General features: G+C 34.7%; 1 protein-coding gene across 4 annotated transcripts in view; it reads right to left on the bottom strand.

Moving 5' to 3' along the window:
* LOC138308427 (alpha-(1,3)-fucosyltransferase C-like) overlaps positions 1 to 21800 on the bottom strand; it is a 37034-nt gene extending 15234 nt beyond the window's left edge. Inside the window, exons 1-2 of one of the 4 annotated variants that reach the window (XM_069249406.1) lie at positions 21419 to 21764; positions 1563 to 1688 (exon numbers count right to left, since the gene is read on the bottom strand). Coding sequence is in view for 3 of the 4 variants with exons in the window: in XM_069249409.1 (XP_069105510.1) it covers positions 17659 to 18726 (1068 nt within the window). In the remaining variant the exon portion in view is untranslated. Of the gene's footprint in view, positions 1 to 1562; positions 1689 to 17278; positions 19315 to 21418 lie in introns of those variants that run through there. The other 3 variants (XM_069249405.1, XM_069249409.1, XM_069249407.1) reach the window with 3 other exon arrangements.
* Positions 21801 to 22164: the final 364 nt, after the last annotated feature.

The following is a 22164-nucleotide window of genomic DNA, read 5'->3' as shown; positions in this document are numbered from 1 at the left end:
GGTGAGATGAGTGGCCGCACACACATACTGACGTAACTGCTGTACTGATTATGGAATTTCCCCGAGGAATGTCCCTCGGTTGTAGCTCCGACCAGCGATTCATTTTGTTCTTTATTACCGTTACAATGCTTGAATACATCTTTTGTTTTTATGTCAAATACATATATTTAATTGAATCTAATAGAAACTCTTTATTGTTATTTTGAAATCCGTCAAGACTCAACTTATGACGCAAAATCGAAGCGTGAACTAGAAGTAGTCCAAACCTGTACTGCGTTTGTATTCATACGTCATTGCGATTACGCAAGTATGAACGCAACTCCCCTCCCATTGACTATATAGGGGCATATGTAAATATATGTATATGACTCCGCCAATGTCATGGTACAAATAATCGATGCCATGCGTGTCCTGACTATGTGTTTTGTCACCTTTGACATGGTATCTATGGTATAGTTTGTAATATTTAAGCCTTTTCGTTTGTTGACTATAGAAATAAGCCCTATAAGATACTGAATGTTTGGTGTGGAACGGAATGAGAGTGAGTGTGATTTGTGTTTAATGTAAATAAATGGTTAATTGTTTGTAGATTCATTGTTTTCATTTCCCATCTAAATACTCGACGCTCGTCCTACGTAACAAACTTTCCACCCTTTTTTATATTACATAATCAGTATATCTTGATGTATTTGCCAGACTGAGAGTGTGTAATTTTGTAGAATTTTGTTGTTTTAATTTCTATACGCCATGTACATGTAGATATCCAAACGCGTATATATACATATATATACATATAAGATGGTCATTTAAATTCGCATGTTGCTTTAAGTTTGATGTGAAGCAAGCATTAATCCTTTTTCTTTTCTCTACATTTTAGATCGTAAATTCAAACTGTGTCATTTTCGGCTGCAATGATTGATGAAACAAAATACGCAATATAATATGAAATTTCTAATATGATATGCACACGGCGGATACGATATTTCCGTTCACGGAGAATGTATTTGTGTATTTTATAAGCTTTTCACACACGTAAATAAACCATCATTCTCTTCCAGATTGCATTGCTCCTGGGTTTGAATGTGGAGACAGCAATGGATACTTACCTGAAAGGGAGTTAATTCTACATGTAATAATGTCATGCCAAAACATAATCGGAATGTCTATTTAGAGTGAATTTTAACTGGTTTAGATTGCGTCATCCTCGATACCCAGGGGCTACTATCGGTGCCGTTATATCCATCCCTGGACTACAATATATTTTATAGCAAAATTAAAAGGCAGTTCAGGAGAAAACAACTGACCAATCACAGGTCTACAGAGAGTTCATATAAAGGTTATATTGAAAGAGTGACCCCCACGTAATACCGTGTACCGATATTCGGTTCTGTCCATATACTACATCATAGACCATACTACCTGTCGCTTCTATTGTCGCAGGCGCATACACTTATAGAGCTATCAGTTTAGCTATGGAATAGCTCAGGGATGGATACGAATAAAACGTCAGTGGTAATAACTTCTGAAGTATCCAGATTGACCCCTATATAGTGACGACTTACGTGTATAGCAGAGTTCATTTTTCAGTATCCTCTATCTAGTATCAGTTGTGCATCCTGAACCATTTATCAGCCATATTAGACATCATGAGAGTATTCATCTTTTGTCTGCCAATGGGGTGTAAGTATCTATTCAAATAAAAACAAACATCCTCATCAGTAAAAACATCAGAAGGTATCTCGCTGAGATATATGCTTGATTATCATCATCATTACACCTAATTGAGATCGTCATAGAAATCAAAAAGTGAATTGATCGTTATGATACACTTCTTAGTTGTTTAATAGCGAATATAATGGGTCAGGGAAGATTAATCTTTCGCCGTTGGAAATCCTTTGTGACAGATTGACTGGTACAGTGGTACTCGTTTCTTGTATTGTTACTTTGAATTTGGTTTTCATATTATAAATTAAATAGTGGCAAATTGTTAAGAAAGTTAATTGAAGTTCGATGGTATTGGTAATCCAATATTCCGTATTTACATATTACAGAGTTAGCTCCCCTGAGGGTAGGTATCGATCGTTGCGTCATTATTTTTTGAGCGCAATTCAAATCGTTTTCTCCGAAACGTATGACGTTACTCTCGCAAACACATGACGTCACAATCAATACCTACCCGCAAATGCAAATGACTCGGTAATATATAAATTCGGAATATATGCACTGTAAATATGTCTGTAGATCGCAATCCATCAATAAATCCATAGTCTCTCACCTGTTGTTCCTATTTGGAAATCCACCTTTGAAATAATTAAGTAATAAATGTTCTATGGTATACCCTCCTATCCGTTTGGTTGTTGGCAATATTCAACTGGCGTTGTAAGAATTGAATTGAATTGAGACTTCCAAATATCAAAGACGCATTTATATGAAAGAGGTGATTCGACAAGTAAATCCGGATGTTAGACTAATTACATAACAATTAAAAGACTTGACAATAGAGTGTGCGCTTTGATGATTTACACGTGAAATATTGGTCAGGACATATGGTAGTTCTGAATAGTTAACTATCAAACCCCTTACAGGTAAATTACGAACATTTATGTAATAACAAAGAATCGTACGAAATTTCGCTATCACAGATACATCAGCATTCAATAGCTTCCATTACTCCCGTGGAATCTTTCATTATTCTTATATTTTTTTTCAGATTTTCTTTATTTTCGTAATTATAGTCAGTTTCGCATCGTCTATACTTTCCTTTACATCGGCGATATTTTGTTGTTGATTTTTTTCTTTTCACGATTGTTGTCAAATCAGGTTTTCTTGGAAGCTACTGGTACTTGTTTGGTTAAATGGTTATTTTGTGCTAATCTGTTGTTTACTGTTTTGACAGCAGCATCTATCAACACTTCATTGCATTTATTATTGAGTTCTTCAACAACATTTCCGGCAGGATTAATGCTAGTATCGACGGTATCAGATATGTGATGTGCCAAATTTGCTTTATCTGGGTTCCGTTTATTGATTCTCGAGTTAGAATATTTAGCTTCAGTATTGTTTTCAAAAGTATTTGAATTAACACACGGAAACTTCCGCACGTTTTGTCAAGTTGAAATAATAACGTAAGAATCCTTGAAGTTTAAAGATGCTCCACCGCCGACAGAGCATAAATGATATTCATCATTTGAACAATAATTGGTGTTTAATCGTGTTTAGTTTAAATCAATTTTATTGTAACAAAAGACAAATGGATTGGACAAAAGTTATTACAACTTACTGACGTCCTTTCCGAACAAATAAATATATAACTAGATTTGATCGCGATCAAAACACGGGATTTCCACCTATGTAATGATATAAGTAATGCTAGTGAACAGACGATCTTTAAGTCGAATTAATTAAATCTGTTTTTCAGTTGGACCAGACTACTTTCGTAAGAAACGCTTTCTGATTATTGTTGAGTGAGATCGTCCGTTCGTTCAAGTAATCGTCTGTTCGCTAACATTACTTATATCATTACATAGGTGGAAATCCCGTATTTTGATCGCGATCAAATCTAGTTATTCTTTTTTTCTAATTCCACAAGTCTTGTTTGCAGGATATCTCACGAACGGAATAAGGTACGACGCTAAACTTCGGACATGTTATGAATCTTGAGATGTACGTTCGATTTTTTACAAAAATGTTCAAGGTCAAGGTCACAGACGTAAAAAACTACTTTTTTCGAACAAACTTTAAACGTTCATAACTTCATAACTGTACGCTGTTCAGGTTGTGCGTTTCATTATTTAGGTTGATTGCGATGTTGAACGTTTTTTTCTTACTACATGTTATCAGAGAATATGGCTAGGTCAAGAGTTCGCTAGAGGGTCAAATGAGGTCAAACAAAGGTCAAAAATCAAATGAGGTTACCATAGAAATGTTTTGAAGAACGCACATGAAAGAACATGCTCTTAAGCACATAAAATGACCAATTTCAAGGCCATATTATTCAAAATGGCGGAGATATTGGACATCAAAAATCGAAATTTATATTTTTTTTTATTTTTGACTCTTTGTAAAAGAAGACCTTCGCATATATTCTGTAAAGGGTTTCAATTTCAAAGACAAAGCTTTAAAAATGACGGAAATATAGCCTTGCAAATATGGCGTTTCGTTCATTTTTTAACCTAAATTTTACCGTAATTTATGAAATTTCCAAGAGAAATGTTTTGAATTGGATGTGAGAGAGCATGCTCTCAGACACATAAAATGACCAATTTCAAGGTCATATCATTCAAAATGGCGGAGATAAAGGACATCAAAAATCGGAATTTAGTTTATATTGGTCTTTGCGGCAGGCGTTTCAGCGCCTTTAAACCTGAATGTACAGTGTTGATTTTTCATACCTATGTTGTATGAACTTTTGTCTTCAAAATATATGGATTTTAAAGGGGCTATATAGCAAAATGGCGGAAATATAGCTCTCCAAATATGGCAATTTGTCCCATTTCCTTATTTTTTTCCGTACTTAGTGAGCTCGTAGGGCCTTTATCATTTAGTGAAGGGTGTTGATTTTTTGTAAATGTAGACATTGACATAGTGTCATGATTTTTATGTTCTAAAGCAATCGTCTGTTCGCTAACATTACTTATATCATTACATAGGTGGAAATCCAGTGTTTTGATCGAGATCAAATCGAGTTATTATTCCTTTTTTTTTTCTTATTTCCACAAATCCTGTTAGCAGGATGTCTCACGAACGACACACAACACGACGCTCAACTTTTGACACATTATGTAGGTACATTAGATCTTGAAACGTACGTTCGATTTTTCACAAAAAAAATGTTCAAGGTCAAGGCAACAGACGTAAAAAACTACTTTTTTTCGACCAAATTTTAAACGTTCCTTACTTCATAACCGTACGCTGTACGTTGTCCCCGTTTTGGCATTAAGGTAGATCGTGACAAAGCGCGATTTTTGTTCATCACATGTTATCAGAGATTATGTCAAGGTCAAGAGCTCGCTACGGGGTCAAACAAATGCCAAAAGCGAAAATTGCCACAGAAAAGTTTTGAAAGATAGATTTGAAAGGGCATGCTCTCAGAAATATATAATGAAAAGTTTCAAGTTCATCGGAACCAAAATGGCGGAGATATAGACCTTGGAAAACTGCGATTTTGCCATTTTCCCGCCAAAAATGCACAAGATTTCAGCGCCTTTAATACTTAACATACATGCTTGAATGCTTGAATTTTGCATAGACATAATATGGACAGATATCTTCAACAGTTTTACGCCAAAACTTTGTGACTCTGTTACGTCATCAAACTCGATTATACAGATTTCATATTTCAAACACCTATGGCATACATCTGTGCCTGCATGAATTAAGATTGAAATTAAAATTATAGTCAAGGTCATACAAGTCACATATGCTACATCAGTACAATTGTTGTAGAACATCTTTACATCAAAGACCGATTGCCGCATGTCAAAATAAGTTTTTATTGTATGACGTAAATCACTCTTGAAGGTCACGGTAGTAAAATGTTGAATTATATGCTGAAATATCATTTTACATTAACACAATTCCTTTGAAACATCAGCTGAGCTCATGTATGGTATAAATGTATACGCTTACAATTGAATTACGTTGACATAATTTAAGGTCACAATGGTCAAATCTTGCCCCAAGAGCACAACATAGTTCAAGTTATATGTGTCGTAAGTTTCATACTCATGAAACAAGAAGAGTTTTAATATGTTATTCACCACCAATAGTTACCAACATTTTGAGAATTGCAATATTTACAATGCAAAGAGTTTAATTTTACAAAGTCAAATAAATGTTCAAAATTTATTTTTGCGGTATATTTACTGCCTACAAGTGATGATATTTTCCACTTCAGTGCAGAAGAATAAATACACACGGTCCGACCATGAAGCTAAGTTGTGGTCTGCTATTTTATTTTACATTTTTACAATGGTATCAGTAATTATAAAGTGACCTTTTCACGTATACTCTCATCTAAACATACATAAAGCATAAAGACAAGAACTAATGGTGCATAAATGCTGTGTTGTAACGAATGCCTATAAAGCTTCATGATTTTCACGGGATCTCAGCGCATTTACAATTTGGTGTATGATGGTCATTTTTTGCACATACATGTAGGTATATACTATGGAACGATGTTTAGAACATTTTTGTTTCGATGTCATATCATACAAAGTGGCAGAGATATTGGCTCATGAAATTGACAATTCAATTGCCAAGATCATCTCGAGTTGCGTCTTTTTGACCATCATTTAACTTACTTACTAGTTACTGAAACCAAAGGCATAGAATTGCATAAGGACAAAAATTTTCATGATATTAACATATACATGTACATCGTTGTTTGAATGCTGTTAGATCTAGCCGCTACTGAGACGCGCAGTGTTACGTGTTAATAACCACATATAATATATATTCAGAACTTGTTTGTACAAAAGTGGCGGCTTCATTTCACATAAATCACACAAAATATTGAGGTTTCATTTAAAGATATAGTATATCTTATTACCCCATCTTAGGCAGTGATCCGTTCAATGCACATGTATGATTCACAAAAAGTTATATACATGTTCATTGTAATTTGTCCTCTATCTATGTTGCATTTGTTGAATGTTGTAAATATGTTTCTGTACACAGTTTTTTTTTTTTTGAAAATTGACTAATAATAAAGTTTGAAGTTTGAAAGTCCAGAGACACGACAGGTAGTGATCCATTCAGTTGATTTTATCCTTTAACATACAACATCAACTAAGCCACAATTATGGGCACTGTCTAGACCCAGTAGGTAGCTAAATCGACAAGTTTGTCGGTCATTTTACACATTTTTCACAAAAGCTTTCATCTTAACATACATAAAGCGTAAAGACAAGAACTAATATACTACATAAATATGTCTTGTTACGGCTGCATATAAAGCTTCATACATGTTTGTCCGTGCCTTTGAATGATTTTCACGGGATCTCAGCGAATTTACAATTTGGTGTTTAATGGCCAATTGTCGCACATTCATGTAGGTATATACTATGGAACGATGTCTATAACAGTTTTGAGTTTCAAGGTCATATCATACAAAATGGCAGAAATATTGCCATCAAAATACTGTCATCAAAGTAATCATGTAGGTATATACTATGGAACGTTGTCTAAAACAGTTTTGAGTTCCAAGATCACATCATACAAAATGGCAGAAATATTGCCATCAAAATACTGTTATCAAAGTTAAATACACGATCGCGCCCGGTCACGAAGACAACTCGAATTGCGTCGTTTTGGCCATGAAACTAAAGGTATAGAATGCATTTACAAGACTGCATAAGGGAAAAAAAATTGAATAAAGATGTGTTTTCACGTTTTGAAAATATTGGTATATAATCGTTCTTTGGCTACTGTTAGATTAGGCCGCACAGTGTTACGTGTTAATCACTAAATATACTGTAAAATATACAGAACTTGTTTATACAAAAGCGGTGACTCTATTTCACTTTACACACAATACAATGAGGCAAGATTATATTCCAATTGTTTTATTACTGATACATCTATCTAATTCAAAAGCAATTAAATCCTACTATGAAATTTACAAATAAACCCCTACAATCTAAACTATGACTAAATAACCTAACATGTGGCTTCTTGGGAGTTACTCGTATGACTACAAATATACTTGTTATATAGGTAGACTTCTACCCTTAATTTTACCAGGAATGACCCATCTGGTATCAGGTTATGCTTTAGAAATATTGCAGGTAGACTTCTACCATGCATTTAGGGGTGACCTTATTTACCAGGGGCGGACCCATCTGGTTTGAAGTCAATTTTCCTACCGGGGACCTTATTTACCGGGGGCGTCCCCACCGGTATCAGGTTAAGAATTTTTTTCTACCACGGACAACTTTATTTACCAGGGATAGCACCTCAGCCGGTATCAAGTTAACTCCTCTGGTTTAATTGATAGATCTTATATATAGGTATAACTTTTATTTCAGGGACAACCTTATTTACCAAGGGGTACAACCTCAACCGGTATCAAGTTTAAATCCTCTGCGTACCTATTCATTTCAGAAAATTATTTTAATTGATCTATCAATTATCTGAATCGGGGGTAAAAATTGTTGTTTGCAACCAGTTGTTTGTAATTTGTTGAGTATTTTGTTTGTTTGTTTGATTAATTAACGTCCTATTAACAGCTATGGTCATGTAAGGACGGCCTCCCATGTATGCGGTGTGTTGCGCGTATGTTAACATATGTTGATAAATATCTTTAGAAAGCATATTACAATAAAATATAATTAAAGTTATGTAATTAACAAAACAACATAAACTTTAGGAGTATTTGGGACAATAACAAGCAAATGACTCTGTTCCAAGAATTATGAAATTGACCAGAGCCCAGCTATCTAGTACCTAATATTCCTGTCACATAAGATTTGCCCAATCATAATTGACTGTCTTAGTCATGTGACTAATCAGCCCAAGACTAACTAGGACGCTGTCGAAACAAGTGTCCTCTACTGATTGGTTAAAGGCTAGATCCCCTAAACTATAATACCCTAAATTATGTACACACACCCACACCACGTGTAAGACCCCACTCCCTTTCTGACATCACTGACCTTCCTTATCCAGACCCTAAAGCAATTAATCACAGCCCATGGCTGAATAACATCCCTATGCATAAACACCCTCCCTTAGATATTCAGAACAAAATAATGACAATAGTCCTGACTGCTTGACCTCAATTGAAATGACCTGCCAAACTCCCATAAATAAACAAAGGCCTTGTCTGACTCCCTCATCCAACTCTATTCCCTGACACCCCCCCCCCTCCTCTTCCCTATGTGTCTGTAATTGATGCCCTGATTACAACATAAGGTAAATTCAGTATAAAATATAAATCACAAGAGCAGAAAGCTTGTTACAGATATATGAATATAGGTAAATGTATTGTGTATAAACAAAAATTAAACAAATTTACAATACAAATCGCACAAAATAATGAGATTTCATTTATAGATAAAATATATCTTAATATCCCATCTTTGGCAGTGATCCGTTCAATGCACATGTATATTTCACAAAAAGATATATAATTTGCTTCCATCTATGTTGCATTAATTTTGTTGAATGTTGTTAATTAATATGTTTCTCTACACGGTGTATTTTGTAAAGAGACTAGTAATACAGTTTGAAGTTTGAAAGTCCAGAGACACGACAGGTAGTGATCCATTCAATTGATTTTATTTTCACCAATTCTATTAAAATACAATTTAAACAATCTTTTTCAATGTAAAAATCTTTAAGTGACAACATCACCTAAACCATAAGTATGGGTACTGTCTAGACCCAGTAGGTAGCTAAATCGACAATTTTGTCGGTCATTTCAATTCACACCTTTTTCATATAAGCTCTCATCTAAACACATACATAAATCATAAAGACCAGAACTAATATGGTGCATAAATGCTGTGTTATCACGGGTGTGGAAGCCTATAAAGCTTCATACATGTTTGTACATGCCTTTGAATGATTTTCACGGGATCCCACCGAAGTGTAATGACCATTTTTCGCACATTCATGTAGGTATATACTATGGAACGATGTCTATAACAGTTTTGAGTTTGAAGGTCATATAATACAAAATAGCAGAGATATTGGCTCATGAAATTGGCAATTTGATCATCAAAGTTAAATAACGATCGCGACCGGTCGGCGAGATCATCTCGAATTGCGTCCTTTTGACCATGATTTAACTCACTTACTAGTTAATGAAACCACATATATACTACAGTAGAATGCATTTACGAGACTGCAAAAGGACAAAAAATTGAATAAAGATGTGCTTTCACGTTTTCATAATATTAACATATACATCGTTCTATGAATGCTGTTAGATCTGGCCGCCACTTGGACGCGCAGTGTAACGCGTTAATGATCACATATAAAACAAACATAACATATACATATACATGAATCACACAAAATATTGAGATTGAATCTAAAGATAAAGTATATTTCAATATGCTATCTTAGGCAGTGATCCGTTCAATGCACATGTATGTTTCAGAAACATAAAGTTATATAATTTGTCTTTCATCTATGTTGCGTTTGTTGAATGTTGTAAATATGTTTCTCTACACAATGTATTTTGTAAAGAGACTAGTAATAAAGTTGAAAGTTTGAAAGCCCAGAGACACGACAGGTAGTGATCCATTCAGATGATTTTATTGCATCAGTTCCATTAAAGTGCAATTTAAATAATATTTTAAAACTTAGAAACCTTTAATAGACAACATCAACTTAGCCACAATTATGGGCACTGTCTAGACCCAGTAGGTAGCTAAATCGACAAGTTTGTCGGTCATTTTATACATTTTTCACAAAAGCTCTCATCTTAACATACATAAAGCGTAAAGACAAGAACTAATATACTACATAAATATGTCTTGTTACGGCTGCATATAAACTTCATACATGTACATGTTTGTCCGTGCCTTTGAATGATTTTCACGGGATCTCAGCGAATTTACAATTTGGTGTTTAACGGCCATTTGTCGCACATTCATGTAGGCATATACTATGGAACGATGTCTATAACAATTTTGAGTTTCAATGTCATATCATACAAAATGGCAGAAATATTGGCTCATGAAATTGGCAATTTGATCATCAAAGTTAAATAACGATCGCGACCGGTCGACGAGATCATCTCGAATTGCGTCCTTTTGACCATGATTTAAGTTACTTACTAGTTACTGAAACCAAAGGTATAGAATGTATTTACGAGACTGCGTAAGGACAAAAAATTTTGATTAAAGATGTGCTTTCACGTTTTCATAATATTAACACATATACATTGTTGTTTGAATGCCAGGGGCGTAGGAAGCGGGGGGCTTTCAAAAATTGCCCCCCCCCCCCCCGCCGTATCCCCGTATTCATTAATTTCCTGTTAGCGACGCCGCTGTCTATAGATGTGTACAAGGAAATTTGCTCCCCACCATTACGTTTCATCTTCATACGCCACTGAATGCTGTTAGATCTGGCCGCCACTGAGACGCGCATTGTTACGTGTTAATAACCACATATAAAATATACAGAACTTGTTTATACAAAAGTGGCGGCTTCATTTCACATAAACCACACAAAATGTTGAGATTTCATTTATATATATAGTATATTTTAATATCCCATCTTAGGCAGTGATCCGTTCAATGCACATGTATGTTCCACAAAAAAGTTATATAATTTGTCCTCCATCTATCTTGCATTTGTTGAATGTTGTAAATATGTTTCTCTACACAGTGTATTTTGTAAACAGACTAATAATACAGTTTGAAAGTCAAGAGACACGGCAGGTAGTGATCCATTTAGTTGATTTTATTGCATCAGGTTAATTAAAATGTAATTTGAACAATCTTTTTAAACAAAAAAAAATTAAGTGACAACATCATCTAAACCACAAGTATGGTCACTGTCTAGACCCAGTAGGTAGCTAAATCGACAGAAAGTTTGTCGGTCATTGTCTACAGTTTATGCGTCGAAGTCCAGATGAGTAGAACTTTTTAAGATAGTCCCTCCAACTTCGACTACTTAAGACTTTAATGTACTTTATACAGCAGGCAAAACAAAAAATATGCCATTTTATTTATGTGTTATTTATGTGCATATTGATTTCATCGTTATCCGTTCTTTAACTTCTAACTTTTTTCAGCGCTGTTTGTTCGTCAATGTGTGCAAATTGTGATCATCATATCGTGCGTTTCCACCCACCTGTCCGTCTGTCATTTGTTCGTGTATTTGTTTGTTTGTCTGTCTGTCTGAGTTAATACAATCATATCTGGAAGTAGTGTGTTCTGTCTGTAAGGACGTGTGTATAGACAGTGGAAGGAAGGGCACGTTGAAACCCGTATACAACTAGATACATAGCGGACTACTAGATACATTGCGTGTATAATTATTTTTTTTCGTTCGTTCTTTTTTAATTTTTTGTTCGTTTGCTCTTTTCGTTCGGTATTTATTATTTCTTTTTTTCTTTCGGGCGTCCGTTTGTTCGTTCTTTCGACCGTTCGTTCAGTCTGTGGTGTAGATGTACACTTTTTATAATATTTACTGGGATACAGAGTGTATGGTCAAAGGGGAGATAATTTACGTTTACTACTTTCCGCATATTGGTTCTAACTTTAGTTTATACGAATTTACCGGAGTTCCGGAATTTGAATTTGTTTTGTATATTATTGGAGTCTTGAATAAAAAAGTTCGAATGGACGCATGTATATATATAGGGATTGGATGTATTTTTTCTTATTTTCATATCGGCTATGAATAGCAGTTCTAAGCTATCTACAAATCCCGTGGAGCGCGTTAGCCTTCCGGTCGACCTTGGTTTGCAAATGACAAACGATAAACAAGAAATGTAGTTAAAATAAGATTTGATTGACTTTTTATAGTAAACCTTAGTTGATTCTATATCAAGAATTAACACATAAGATATTTTGTAATAAGATACTGTAGGGGACTATTTTTTTTATTTATGTAAAACTGGCGCATTGTTTGAAATCAGCTGATCGATGCACGAGAATCGTTGTATTCATAGTGTATTCATAGTGTTTTCATAGGCAAATGTTTGTTTTCGTTAGTTGGTTGATTCATAAAGAGACGAACCACTCAGAATGTAAATATACTTTTATGAATGCTCATCTAGGGGATCACAAGTCTGTACAGATATTTCGAATAGATGCGAACAGAAAATGTATTAAAGTGATTGTCTGATCGATAACATGATAATTTTGCTGCATTGAAATCCCGTGTTTTGATCGCGATTAAATCTAGTTTTGTTGTTTGTTTGTTCAAATGTACGTCCTATTAACAGCTAGGGTCAAGTAAGGACGGCCTCCCATGTATGCGGTGTAGCTACACATGTACGTGTATTTACGCAAACATGTGTACATTGTTCATATATACGTGTACATGTAGAACTTAAAACATCCCGAAAAGTATTCAAAACTAAATGAAAAAAAGACCTTCGAAACGGCCCCTGTGTATACAAGATTGAGCCAAGGATATAATTTTAATCCGGCCGCTGATTGGCTGGCTAATTAAAAATTTCATAATTAAAGATGTTTTCTGTTTTCATTATGAATCACATGACCTTGAAAATAGTCATTTTCTGTGTCTGAGATCATGCTCTTTAACATCCAATTCAAAACACCTCTCTTTGAAATACATAAATTACGGTAAAATTTACGTTAAAAAGTGAACGAAATGCCATATTCAGAGGGCTATATTTCCACCATTTTCAAATTCATTACTTTGAAATTAAAACTCTGTACAGAGATTATGCCAATGTCTACATTTACAAAAAAATCAACACCTTACAATAAATGATAAAGCCTCTACGAGCTCAGAAATTACGTAAAGAAATAAGAAAATGAAACAAATCGCCATATTCAGAGAGCTAAATTTCCGCCATTTTTCTATATAACCCCTTGAAATTCATTAGTTTTTAAAACAAAAGTTTATACAACACAGGTACAAAAACATAAGACTGTACATACAGGTTGAAAGGCGCTGAAACGTCTCGCGCAAGGACAAATATAAACTAAAATTTCGATTTTCGATGTCCTATATCTCCGCCATTTTGAATAATATGACCTTGAAATTAGTCATTTAATGTGTCTGAGAGTATGATCTTTCATATCCAATTCAAAACATTTTCTCTTGGAAATTTCATAAAATTACGGTAAAATTTACGTTAAAAAAATGAACGAAACGCAATATTCGGAGAGCTATTTTTCCACCATTTTCAAATTTATGACTTTGAAATTACAAGCCTGTACAGACAATATGCCAAAGTCTACATTTACGAAAAATCAACACCCTACATTAAATGACAAAGACCCTACAAGCTCACAAATTACGGAAAAAAATAAGAAAATGAAACAAATCGCCATATTCAGAGAGCTATATTTCCGCCATTTTTCTATATAACCCTTTGAAATTCATAAGTTTTGAAGACAAAAGTTCATACAACACAGGTACTAAAAATCAAGACTGTACATACAGGTTTAAAGGCGCTGAAACGCCTGTCTTAAGGACAAATATAAACTAAAATTTCGGTTTTTGATGTCCTATATATCCGCCATTTTGAATCATATTACCTTGAAATTAGTCATTTTATGTGCCTGAGAGCATGCTCTTTCATATGCGCCCTTCAAATCATTTCTATGTTAAAGTTCATTTTTGACCTTTGTTTGACCTCATTTGACCCCCTAGCGAACTCGTGACCTTGACATAATTTCTGATAACATGTAATGAGAAAACAACGTGAATTGTCGTGATTTACCTGGAGAACGAAAAATACATGTTGTGTAGCGTACGGTTATGAAATTAGGAGCGTTTAAAGTTCGTTAGAAAAAAGTAGTTTTTTACGTCTGTGACCTTGACCGTTATCCTCCAAAATCGAACAAACGTTTCAAGCACTGATGTACGTTCATAACGTGTCCAAATTTCAGCGCTCTACGCCTCTTATTTATAAAGAAGAAGTCGTTTAAAGATTTTAAGCTTTTTGAACCCTGTGACCTTGAATGAATGCACAAGGTCAATAAAAAAGCATAAGTTCTGTAGACATTCGTCCATGCTATGTCTATACAAAAAATCAAGCATGTGTGTTAAGTATTAAAGGCGCTGAAACCTTTAACATTTTTGGCGGGAAAACGCCAAAATAGCCTTTTTTCAAAGGCCTATATCTCCGCCATTTTGGATCTCATGACCTTAAAACTTGTCATTATATATTTCTGAGGGCATGCCCTTTCATATCCAACTTTCAAAACTTTTCTGTGGTGAATTTCGTTTTTGACCTTTGTTTGACCCCGTAGCGAACTCTTGACCTTGACATAATCTCTGATAACATGGCATGGGAAAAGCACGCGCAATGTCACGATCTATCTGAATAACAAAACGTGAACGATGTACAGCGTACGGTAATGGTGTTATGAGCGTTAAAACTTCGTTCCAAAAAAATTGTTTTTTACGTCTGTGACCTTGACCTTGAACCTTATCGTACAAACTCGAACTTACGTTTCAAGCACTCATGTACATACATAACGTGTCCAAATTTGAGCATCGTACCTTGTTCCGTTCGTGAGAAAAAGTGTTAAGAAGGTTTCGTGGAAATAATAAGAATAATAATAATAATAAAAAGAAAAAACAGAACAAAAACAATAGGGATTTCCATCCTGAATGGAAATCCCTAATTACAATGATATTTTGTCACGTGATAGCTTAAATATGTCCACTTATGTTTACTTTATATTTCAAAACAAAACAAAGGTTACAAATTAGGATATAGCTAAAGAGATAAAGGAGGAATAAGAGACACCAACGCATATTTTTGTTTGTTATAGAGGGTTTTGTTTAGAACGTGTGAGTGGTTATTCTTAACTAGTTGGCGTAAGTATAATCCTTGTCTACACACACATAGCCTTCATAGTTTAAAGGGACAATTCAGTGAGGCTAATTCGTTACATAACCACGAAGCAAAATATGACATTAATGTATTGTTCTACAGTCCTTATGAAACATATGACAAGAAATAGCGACAAATTCCACAACATTGTTAAGTATTTTGATTAATACCATTGAAATTCCAGGTCGTTGATCAACACGATTGAGCAGGTACAACATGTACGCTGTTCCCTTACCCGAGTCAAAGTCACGCACGTTAAACAAATGCAATACATAACCACTGAGGAGTTGATGAAATTATTTTTAGACAAGAACATGCATCTAATAATGTTACCACAACTGTAAGAGCGATTTGAGTAGTTCTAGACAAAAAATGCTTTACTACACAGGCAAGGGTCAGGGTTCGGCATACAAGGCTATGTGTAATGGCGATTGAACATTTCACATACATTTGACTGCAGTGGGTTTTTTTGACATATCACAGTAAAACCAACTAATCTAATTTCCATTAGAACTGGTGTGTTTCCGAAATATGTGCAAGTTTTAATGAAGTCTTAGAGCGAATTGTCCCTTTAATCGTGTATATATATGGCTAGATTACCGTGTGTATATATGTCTAAGTAACACAAAAAATAAAAAATAAAAAAAATGTTATTTTGTCGAGGCTAAGGAATGTAAAATTATAAATAATAGTAAATTGATAATTGATGTTAAAATTTAGCAACTATTAACACAAGTTCAAAGCACTTTAAAAATTATCATAAAATTCGATCACCACAAACTTCTTTGTGATGGAATCGTGAAAGCGTAAGGACAGCGAAACATGATAATGCCCATGATAATGAATTAAATTCTAAAACATCACGATCTAACAGATACTGTATAAAACTAGATGAGCATATTACATAATCAACAAGACTGGTATTTTACATGTAATTAATGCATTCTACATGTTAGTTTTTCATATTTCTATCAACCTATTCAGTCGTTACATATTGTTTTTTCTTTCACAATTTGCCCTTTATCTTGGATACTATTGGGTACTGTTTACCACCACAAGCATAGATTTGGTGATTTTGGCGTGGATTTTGAGGTACCCATTAGAGGCGAGACGACATTTCGACCGGACAGGGAATCGAAATGTCTACCTAGCAGATTTTTCATAAATTTTCCGATTCATTAAGCCATAACGTCGTCAATACTTGGCCAATTTTTTTTCATCAAGCACTCAATGAAAAGATAAATTATTTCTCTTTATTGTAAGATATACGTCAATGGTGTATAGAGCCCATTTATTAAAATAATCACGTTTTTTTTAAAATAGGTCCGTTTTTCTCGACCGCCGAGTTCTACCCTTGATACTTTAATATATATACATATGTATACTGTTGGTTAAAATGTTCGTGTCAGGTCCCTTTCATGAATGTCGTGAAGTTGATTATCTTTTACATTGAATGTGAAAGAATTTAAATTATTATTCTTCAAAAAATGAATTATCATAAGAACTGTTCCACAGCTAACTGTGACCAGAACAATTCGTCAAGCTGTCCTATCATTGCTTCCTAATAAATATTGCTGTATGGTAGCCTTCTTAGCTCTTTGGGAAGCTAATACTTGTGTGATGCTTATATTCAAGTTAACCCCCCTTCCTCCCAACACACACACAATTTTTTTGTATAATGATCTACAGTTTCACATTCCACGACAGTTTTACATTCTTTTGTGTAAATGTAATAGACAATAAAGTCTATTTAAACGATAGAGAGAATCTTTTCATGTTTGCAAGTGCGTGAAATCACGAGAGAAGTAATTTAATAAGTGTCTTTTACTAAAAAGTCGTCATAGAGTCAGAATGGGTCTCAAACGTTCTAGTACAGAGATCGTCTAACTGCCAAATTGATCTCAAAGGTTGTATTGATGTTTCATGTGAAATATCTCAAGGACAAACTTTTTTGTATAGATAGATAGATATTCTTTATTTCCTCATTTTTAAGAGATTACAACAGCAAGGAACATAGAAAAAAATGCAGTGTAGAATCAGTTCATGTGAAATACTTGAACGTTAATATTTACAAGTTCGAGCAACGTTGCTACGTTATGTCTGGTTTACTTATTGTTCATATTCTAGTTGTTTCTTAGATTCGTCACTGTCTTTTATAAATATTCATCAATTTTTGCATACATTTTAGGTATCAATTTTGAGATGTATTTCATCATTTCTGTCCAGTTTTCGTCTGACAAATCGATATCTTGTGATCGCCTGCCAAGGATAAATTTTGTTTGATCAGTTTCACTCATGTTCGTAAATGTAACATAGTCATTAACATGAAGAAAATTAACAATGATTTCCAGGATTAGATCCCTCTCAGCAAACAGAATATGGCATTCTATCAGAAAATGTACTACTATATCAGTTACCGTTTTACCACATAATTTGCAAATAACAGGAACAACTTCCCAGACAAAGGATAAGTGTATAAGGTCACTCATCTGCCACGTATCCTTCACACTTAATTTAGAGATCTTCCACAGTGGATGTGTATCCAGCTTAGTATGTATGCTAGCAAAAATGTGTAGACTTTCTTTAGCAGCCAAAGATTCTCTCCATTTCTCCTCCTCGCGATTTTGTACTATCCGTTTTATGAACTGTTTCCATTGTCCCTTTGGAGGAATATCGTCGTCAGGGTTGTTAAATCCAAAGAAAATCTCGATATTGTAATTTTTCATTATATTGTGCACATCCGGTATAAATCCCAAGGAATTGATGTTGTTTGTCGTACATGTTTTCAGTCTGACATGAAATAATTGCTTCCGTAGAAAGACGCCATCCCCTGTATAAAGCTTATTCCAGAAGAAGAGCTTGTACTTCTGAATTTCTGCATTTATCTCGCTAAGGCCTAATGATGATATAGTTACAGCTTTCGGAGAGCGGGTGTCGAATCCTTGTATTCTGCGCGCGGCTTGACACTGAAATATTTCCATATCGTTTAACGTGGTGTTGGAAAAATTACTCCACAGTTCACATCCGAATAAGAGAGATGGTAAAATCACTTTTTTCCATATTGAAACACTTGAGATAGGGTTCATTCCATTTTTGTGAATTCCTATCGAAATGAAGCTGTTCAATTTCCTCCTATTCTTGGCAGTCGACTCCTGCATAGCGAGGTCGCTTTTGAGGTTTTCGTTGAAGGTAATGCCCGCGTATATTTTTGATCTTTCCATAGGAAGTTGTTCTTCACTAAGTGATACTTTACATTTTCCTAAATCGACTCTTCTTCTCTCTGTACGAAATATTACTGCTGCACTTTTAGTAGAATTGTAGTTGAGCCTCCATTTCCGTGAGTACGATATCGAGGAGTCGTTGCAGTGTGATATTGCTTCCAAATATGACACAAGTATCGTCCGCAAGAAGTATACATGGAATATGTATATTTTCCACAACTATTCCATTTCGAGATACGTCCAATTCATACGCTAAGCTGTCAATCATGACGAGAAACATCCAGGCAGGTATGATGCGGCCTTGACCGACGCCTTGTTTGACGAAGTAGGTTTCCGACATTTTCCCGCCATATAGTACCATAGCTTTCATGTTTTGAAAGGAGTTATACAAAAGTCTCCATGTTTTCGAGTTGACTCCGAGCTGGTATAGTTTGTAGAAGAGGCCTGCTATCCAAACACTGTTAAAGGCTTTTTGATTGTCTAAAAATGCTACACATACCGGAGATGACGTTTCCATATAGCTAGATATACTTTCATTTAGAATGAATCCTGCAGCTGCCGTAATACTACCACATCCCCGGCGAAATCCTTGTTGGAATTTAGAGGGAAAATTGTTAACTCCGAAAATATAAGTAAACGTCTGTAAATTATTTTCTCGAAAAGCTTTTGAATTACCGACATTAAGGTTATATCCCTATAACTGTTGACGTCAAGTCTGTCTTTATTGTTTCCTTTATATAACGTTATAACTATTCCTAACTTGAAATGATCCGGGCAGACTTCGGTACAGGGATCGTCTAACTGCGAAATTGATCTCAAAGGTTGTATTGATGTTTCATGTGAAATATCTCAAGGACAAACTTTTTTGTATTCGATCACCAGAGCAAATAAAATACACTCTCTTTCTGTATATCTATACACTATATGTACATGGATTTGAGTAACCTTGACTATGAGAATTGTTTATTTATAAATGTTACTGATGAACCAAGTTCATCTGTTCTTTTGTTTATTATTTATAAATGTAATGTCCTGTGGCGTGTATAAAGGCGTGATAAACAGTATCGGAGCATCAGTTGACAGCTATCGTAAATGTTCTCTACAGAGATGCCGAATTGATGTACATGAAGTGTCTGATTTTTTAGTAATGAACTGATCAATAGCAAACTGCGGCCGCAGGTAGGCTAGTGTAGGCAACAGTCCATTGATGAGGGTAATTAAAGGGACAATTCACTCACGCTAATTCTTTTACATAACCAAGAAGCAAAATATGGCATAAATGTATTGTTCTACATTTCTTATGAAATATATAACATAAGATATTGACAAATTCCACGTCATTGTTTAGTATTTTAATTGATACCGTTGTAATTACAAATCGTTGATCAATACGATTAAGCAGGTACAATATGTACGCTGTACCAATATCCGAGCCAAAGTCACGCACGTTAAACAAATGAACTACATAAGCACTGTGGAGGTGATATAATGATTTTTTAGGCAAGACAATTCACCTAATAAGGTAAACACACTTCTGTCAGAGCGATTTGAGCTGTTCTAGACAAAAGTAGCATTACTCTACGAGCAAGGGACTGGGTTCGGCATACAAGATATTCGACCACAATGTGTAATGGCGGACAGCGAGTGAGTTTGAACATTTCACACGCATTTCACCACCATGGGATGTTCTGACATATCACAGTAAAACCGACTGATCTAATTTCCATTAGAACTGGAGGTTTTCCGATATATATACAAATTTTAATGTTCTCGTCGAATGAATTGTCCCTTTAATCATAATTACAACAAATATTTCAAGTACTGTTAAAGATATATAATTATATACACATATTTCGTTCTAAAGAGCCTGAACACATATATAAGTTTTATTTGCATAACACATTACGAATCCTAAAATACTCAAAAGTGTTGCTTAAAATATAATGAAATGTAACTATGAAATGTAACTATCAACTGACTCATTGCATATCATAAAGTAAATTCCAAAACAACAGACGAAAAAGTAGTTCAAAGTATTAACTTTTTGACTCTGCAAAATAGACGAAATTTGGGATTTAGACACTTTATAATGGCTGCCGTGCGCTTGGGGTAATCTAACTGCACATCATAATTATAAGGTGTTTAGTAAGTAAGAATTGTCAGTATAATCTATTATATTTTTGGCGACTTTAAACTTTCAAACTATATTATTTACATATGTTATCTTTAATAATATAATAATATAATTAATATTTTTATCGTTATTATTATAATATATAATAATATATATATGTATGTATGCTCAAGGATTTATAAATAAGATATACGTCCTTGGTATACTGTTGATAATTTATTTTTTTGTGTGTCAGGTCCCTGCCCCAAAAAAACCTAAATCGTGACTAGAAACAGAGACATAGATTATTTACTTATCTAAATCCATCTAAATCTCTGTTATAAACAACCAACAATCAAAAGTGTCCGTAGACCATTTTGGGCGTTTTAGGGAGATCAAATATCGGTTAACATTATTTTACATGGCGTACTATATGGTTGTTTTCTGTTGGATTACTGCAGCCTAATACGGATATAAAGACTCACACAAGACTCGCGGTGATACATATTATATTAGCCATTCAGCGGTGAGTCACGTGCATTACTACCTGTGTAATAACGTACATTGTACAGTACTTACCATTACGTGTATGGCCATCTTATGTCCAGTAAAAGAGGATTAAATTAAATCCCATATAAGGTCGAACTGCACAGGTTGAACTGTATTTTCCAAACGAACCGGCGATTCGCCACTATCAACATGTATCTAGAGTGTACACACACACACATATGAACATGTGCTGCACGCGAGCATCATGTATTCACATTATTAGTATTGTTTCGTTAACGAAGAGATCGATGAAGTCCACACGTGGGTACTACACAAACAAACCCTCACACACTAGTACAATCGGCAGTATACATGTATGTGTAAGGCAGCTGTCCACACTGGAAGTCGTGCAGTCAGGTGTGGCACCTTAATCAAATAGTCCTCACATTACTAGTAGACACAGGGACCCGGCACGATTTTTTTAAACTAACAGTATACATATACATATTAAATAGTATCAAGGGTTTGAACTCGGCGGTCGAGAAAAACGGACCTATTTTTTTAAAACCGTGATCATTTTAATAAATGGGTTCTATACAACATTGACGGATATCTTACCTTAAAGAGAAATAATTTATCTTTCCATTGAGTGCTTGATGAACAAAATTGGCCAAGTATTGACGATATGGCTTGATATATCGGGAAATTTACGAAAAATATGCTAGGTAGACATTTCCCTGTCCGGTCGAAATGTCGTCTCGGCTCTAATGGGTACCTCAAAAACCAAGCCAAAATCACAAAATCTACGCTTGTGGTGGTAAACAGTATCCATAACT

Source organism: Argopecten irradians, chromosome 15 (genome assembly GCF_041381155.1).
Source record: "Argopecten irradians isolate NY chromosome 15, Ai_NY, whole genome shotgun sequence".
Lineage (NCBI taxonomy): Eukaryota > Metazoa > Mollusca > Bivalvia > Pectinida > Pectinidae > Argopecten > Argopecten irradians.
Note: the sequence above shows the minus strand (reverse complement) of the source record. Positions and strands in the feature narration are given on the sequence as shown.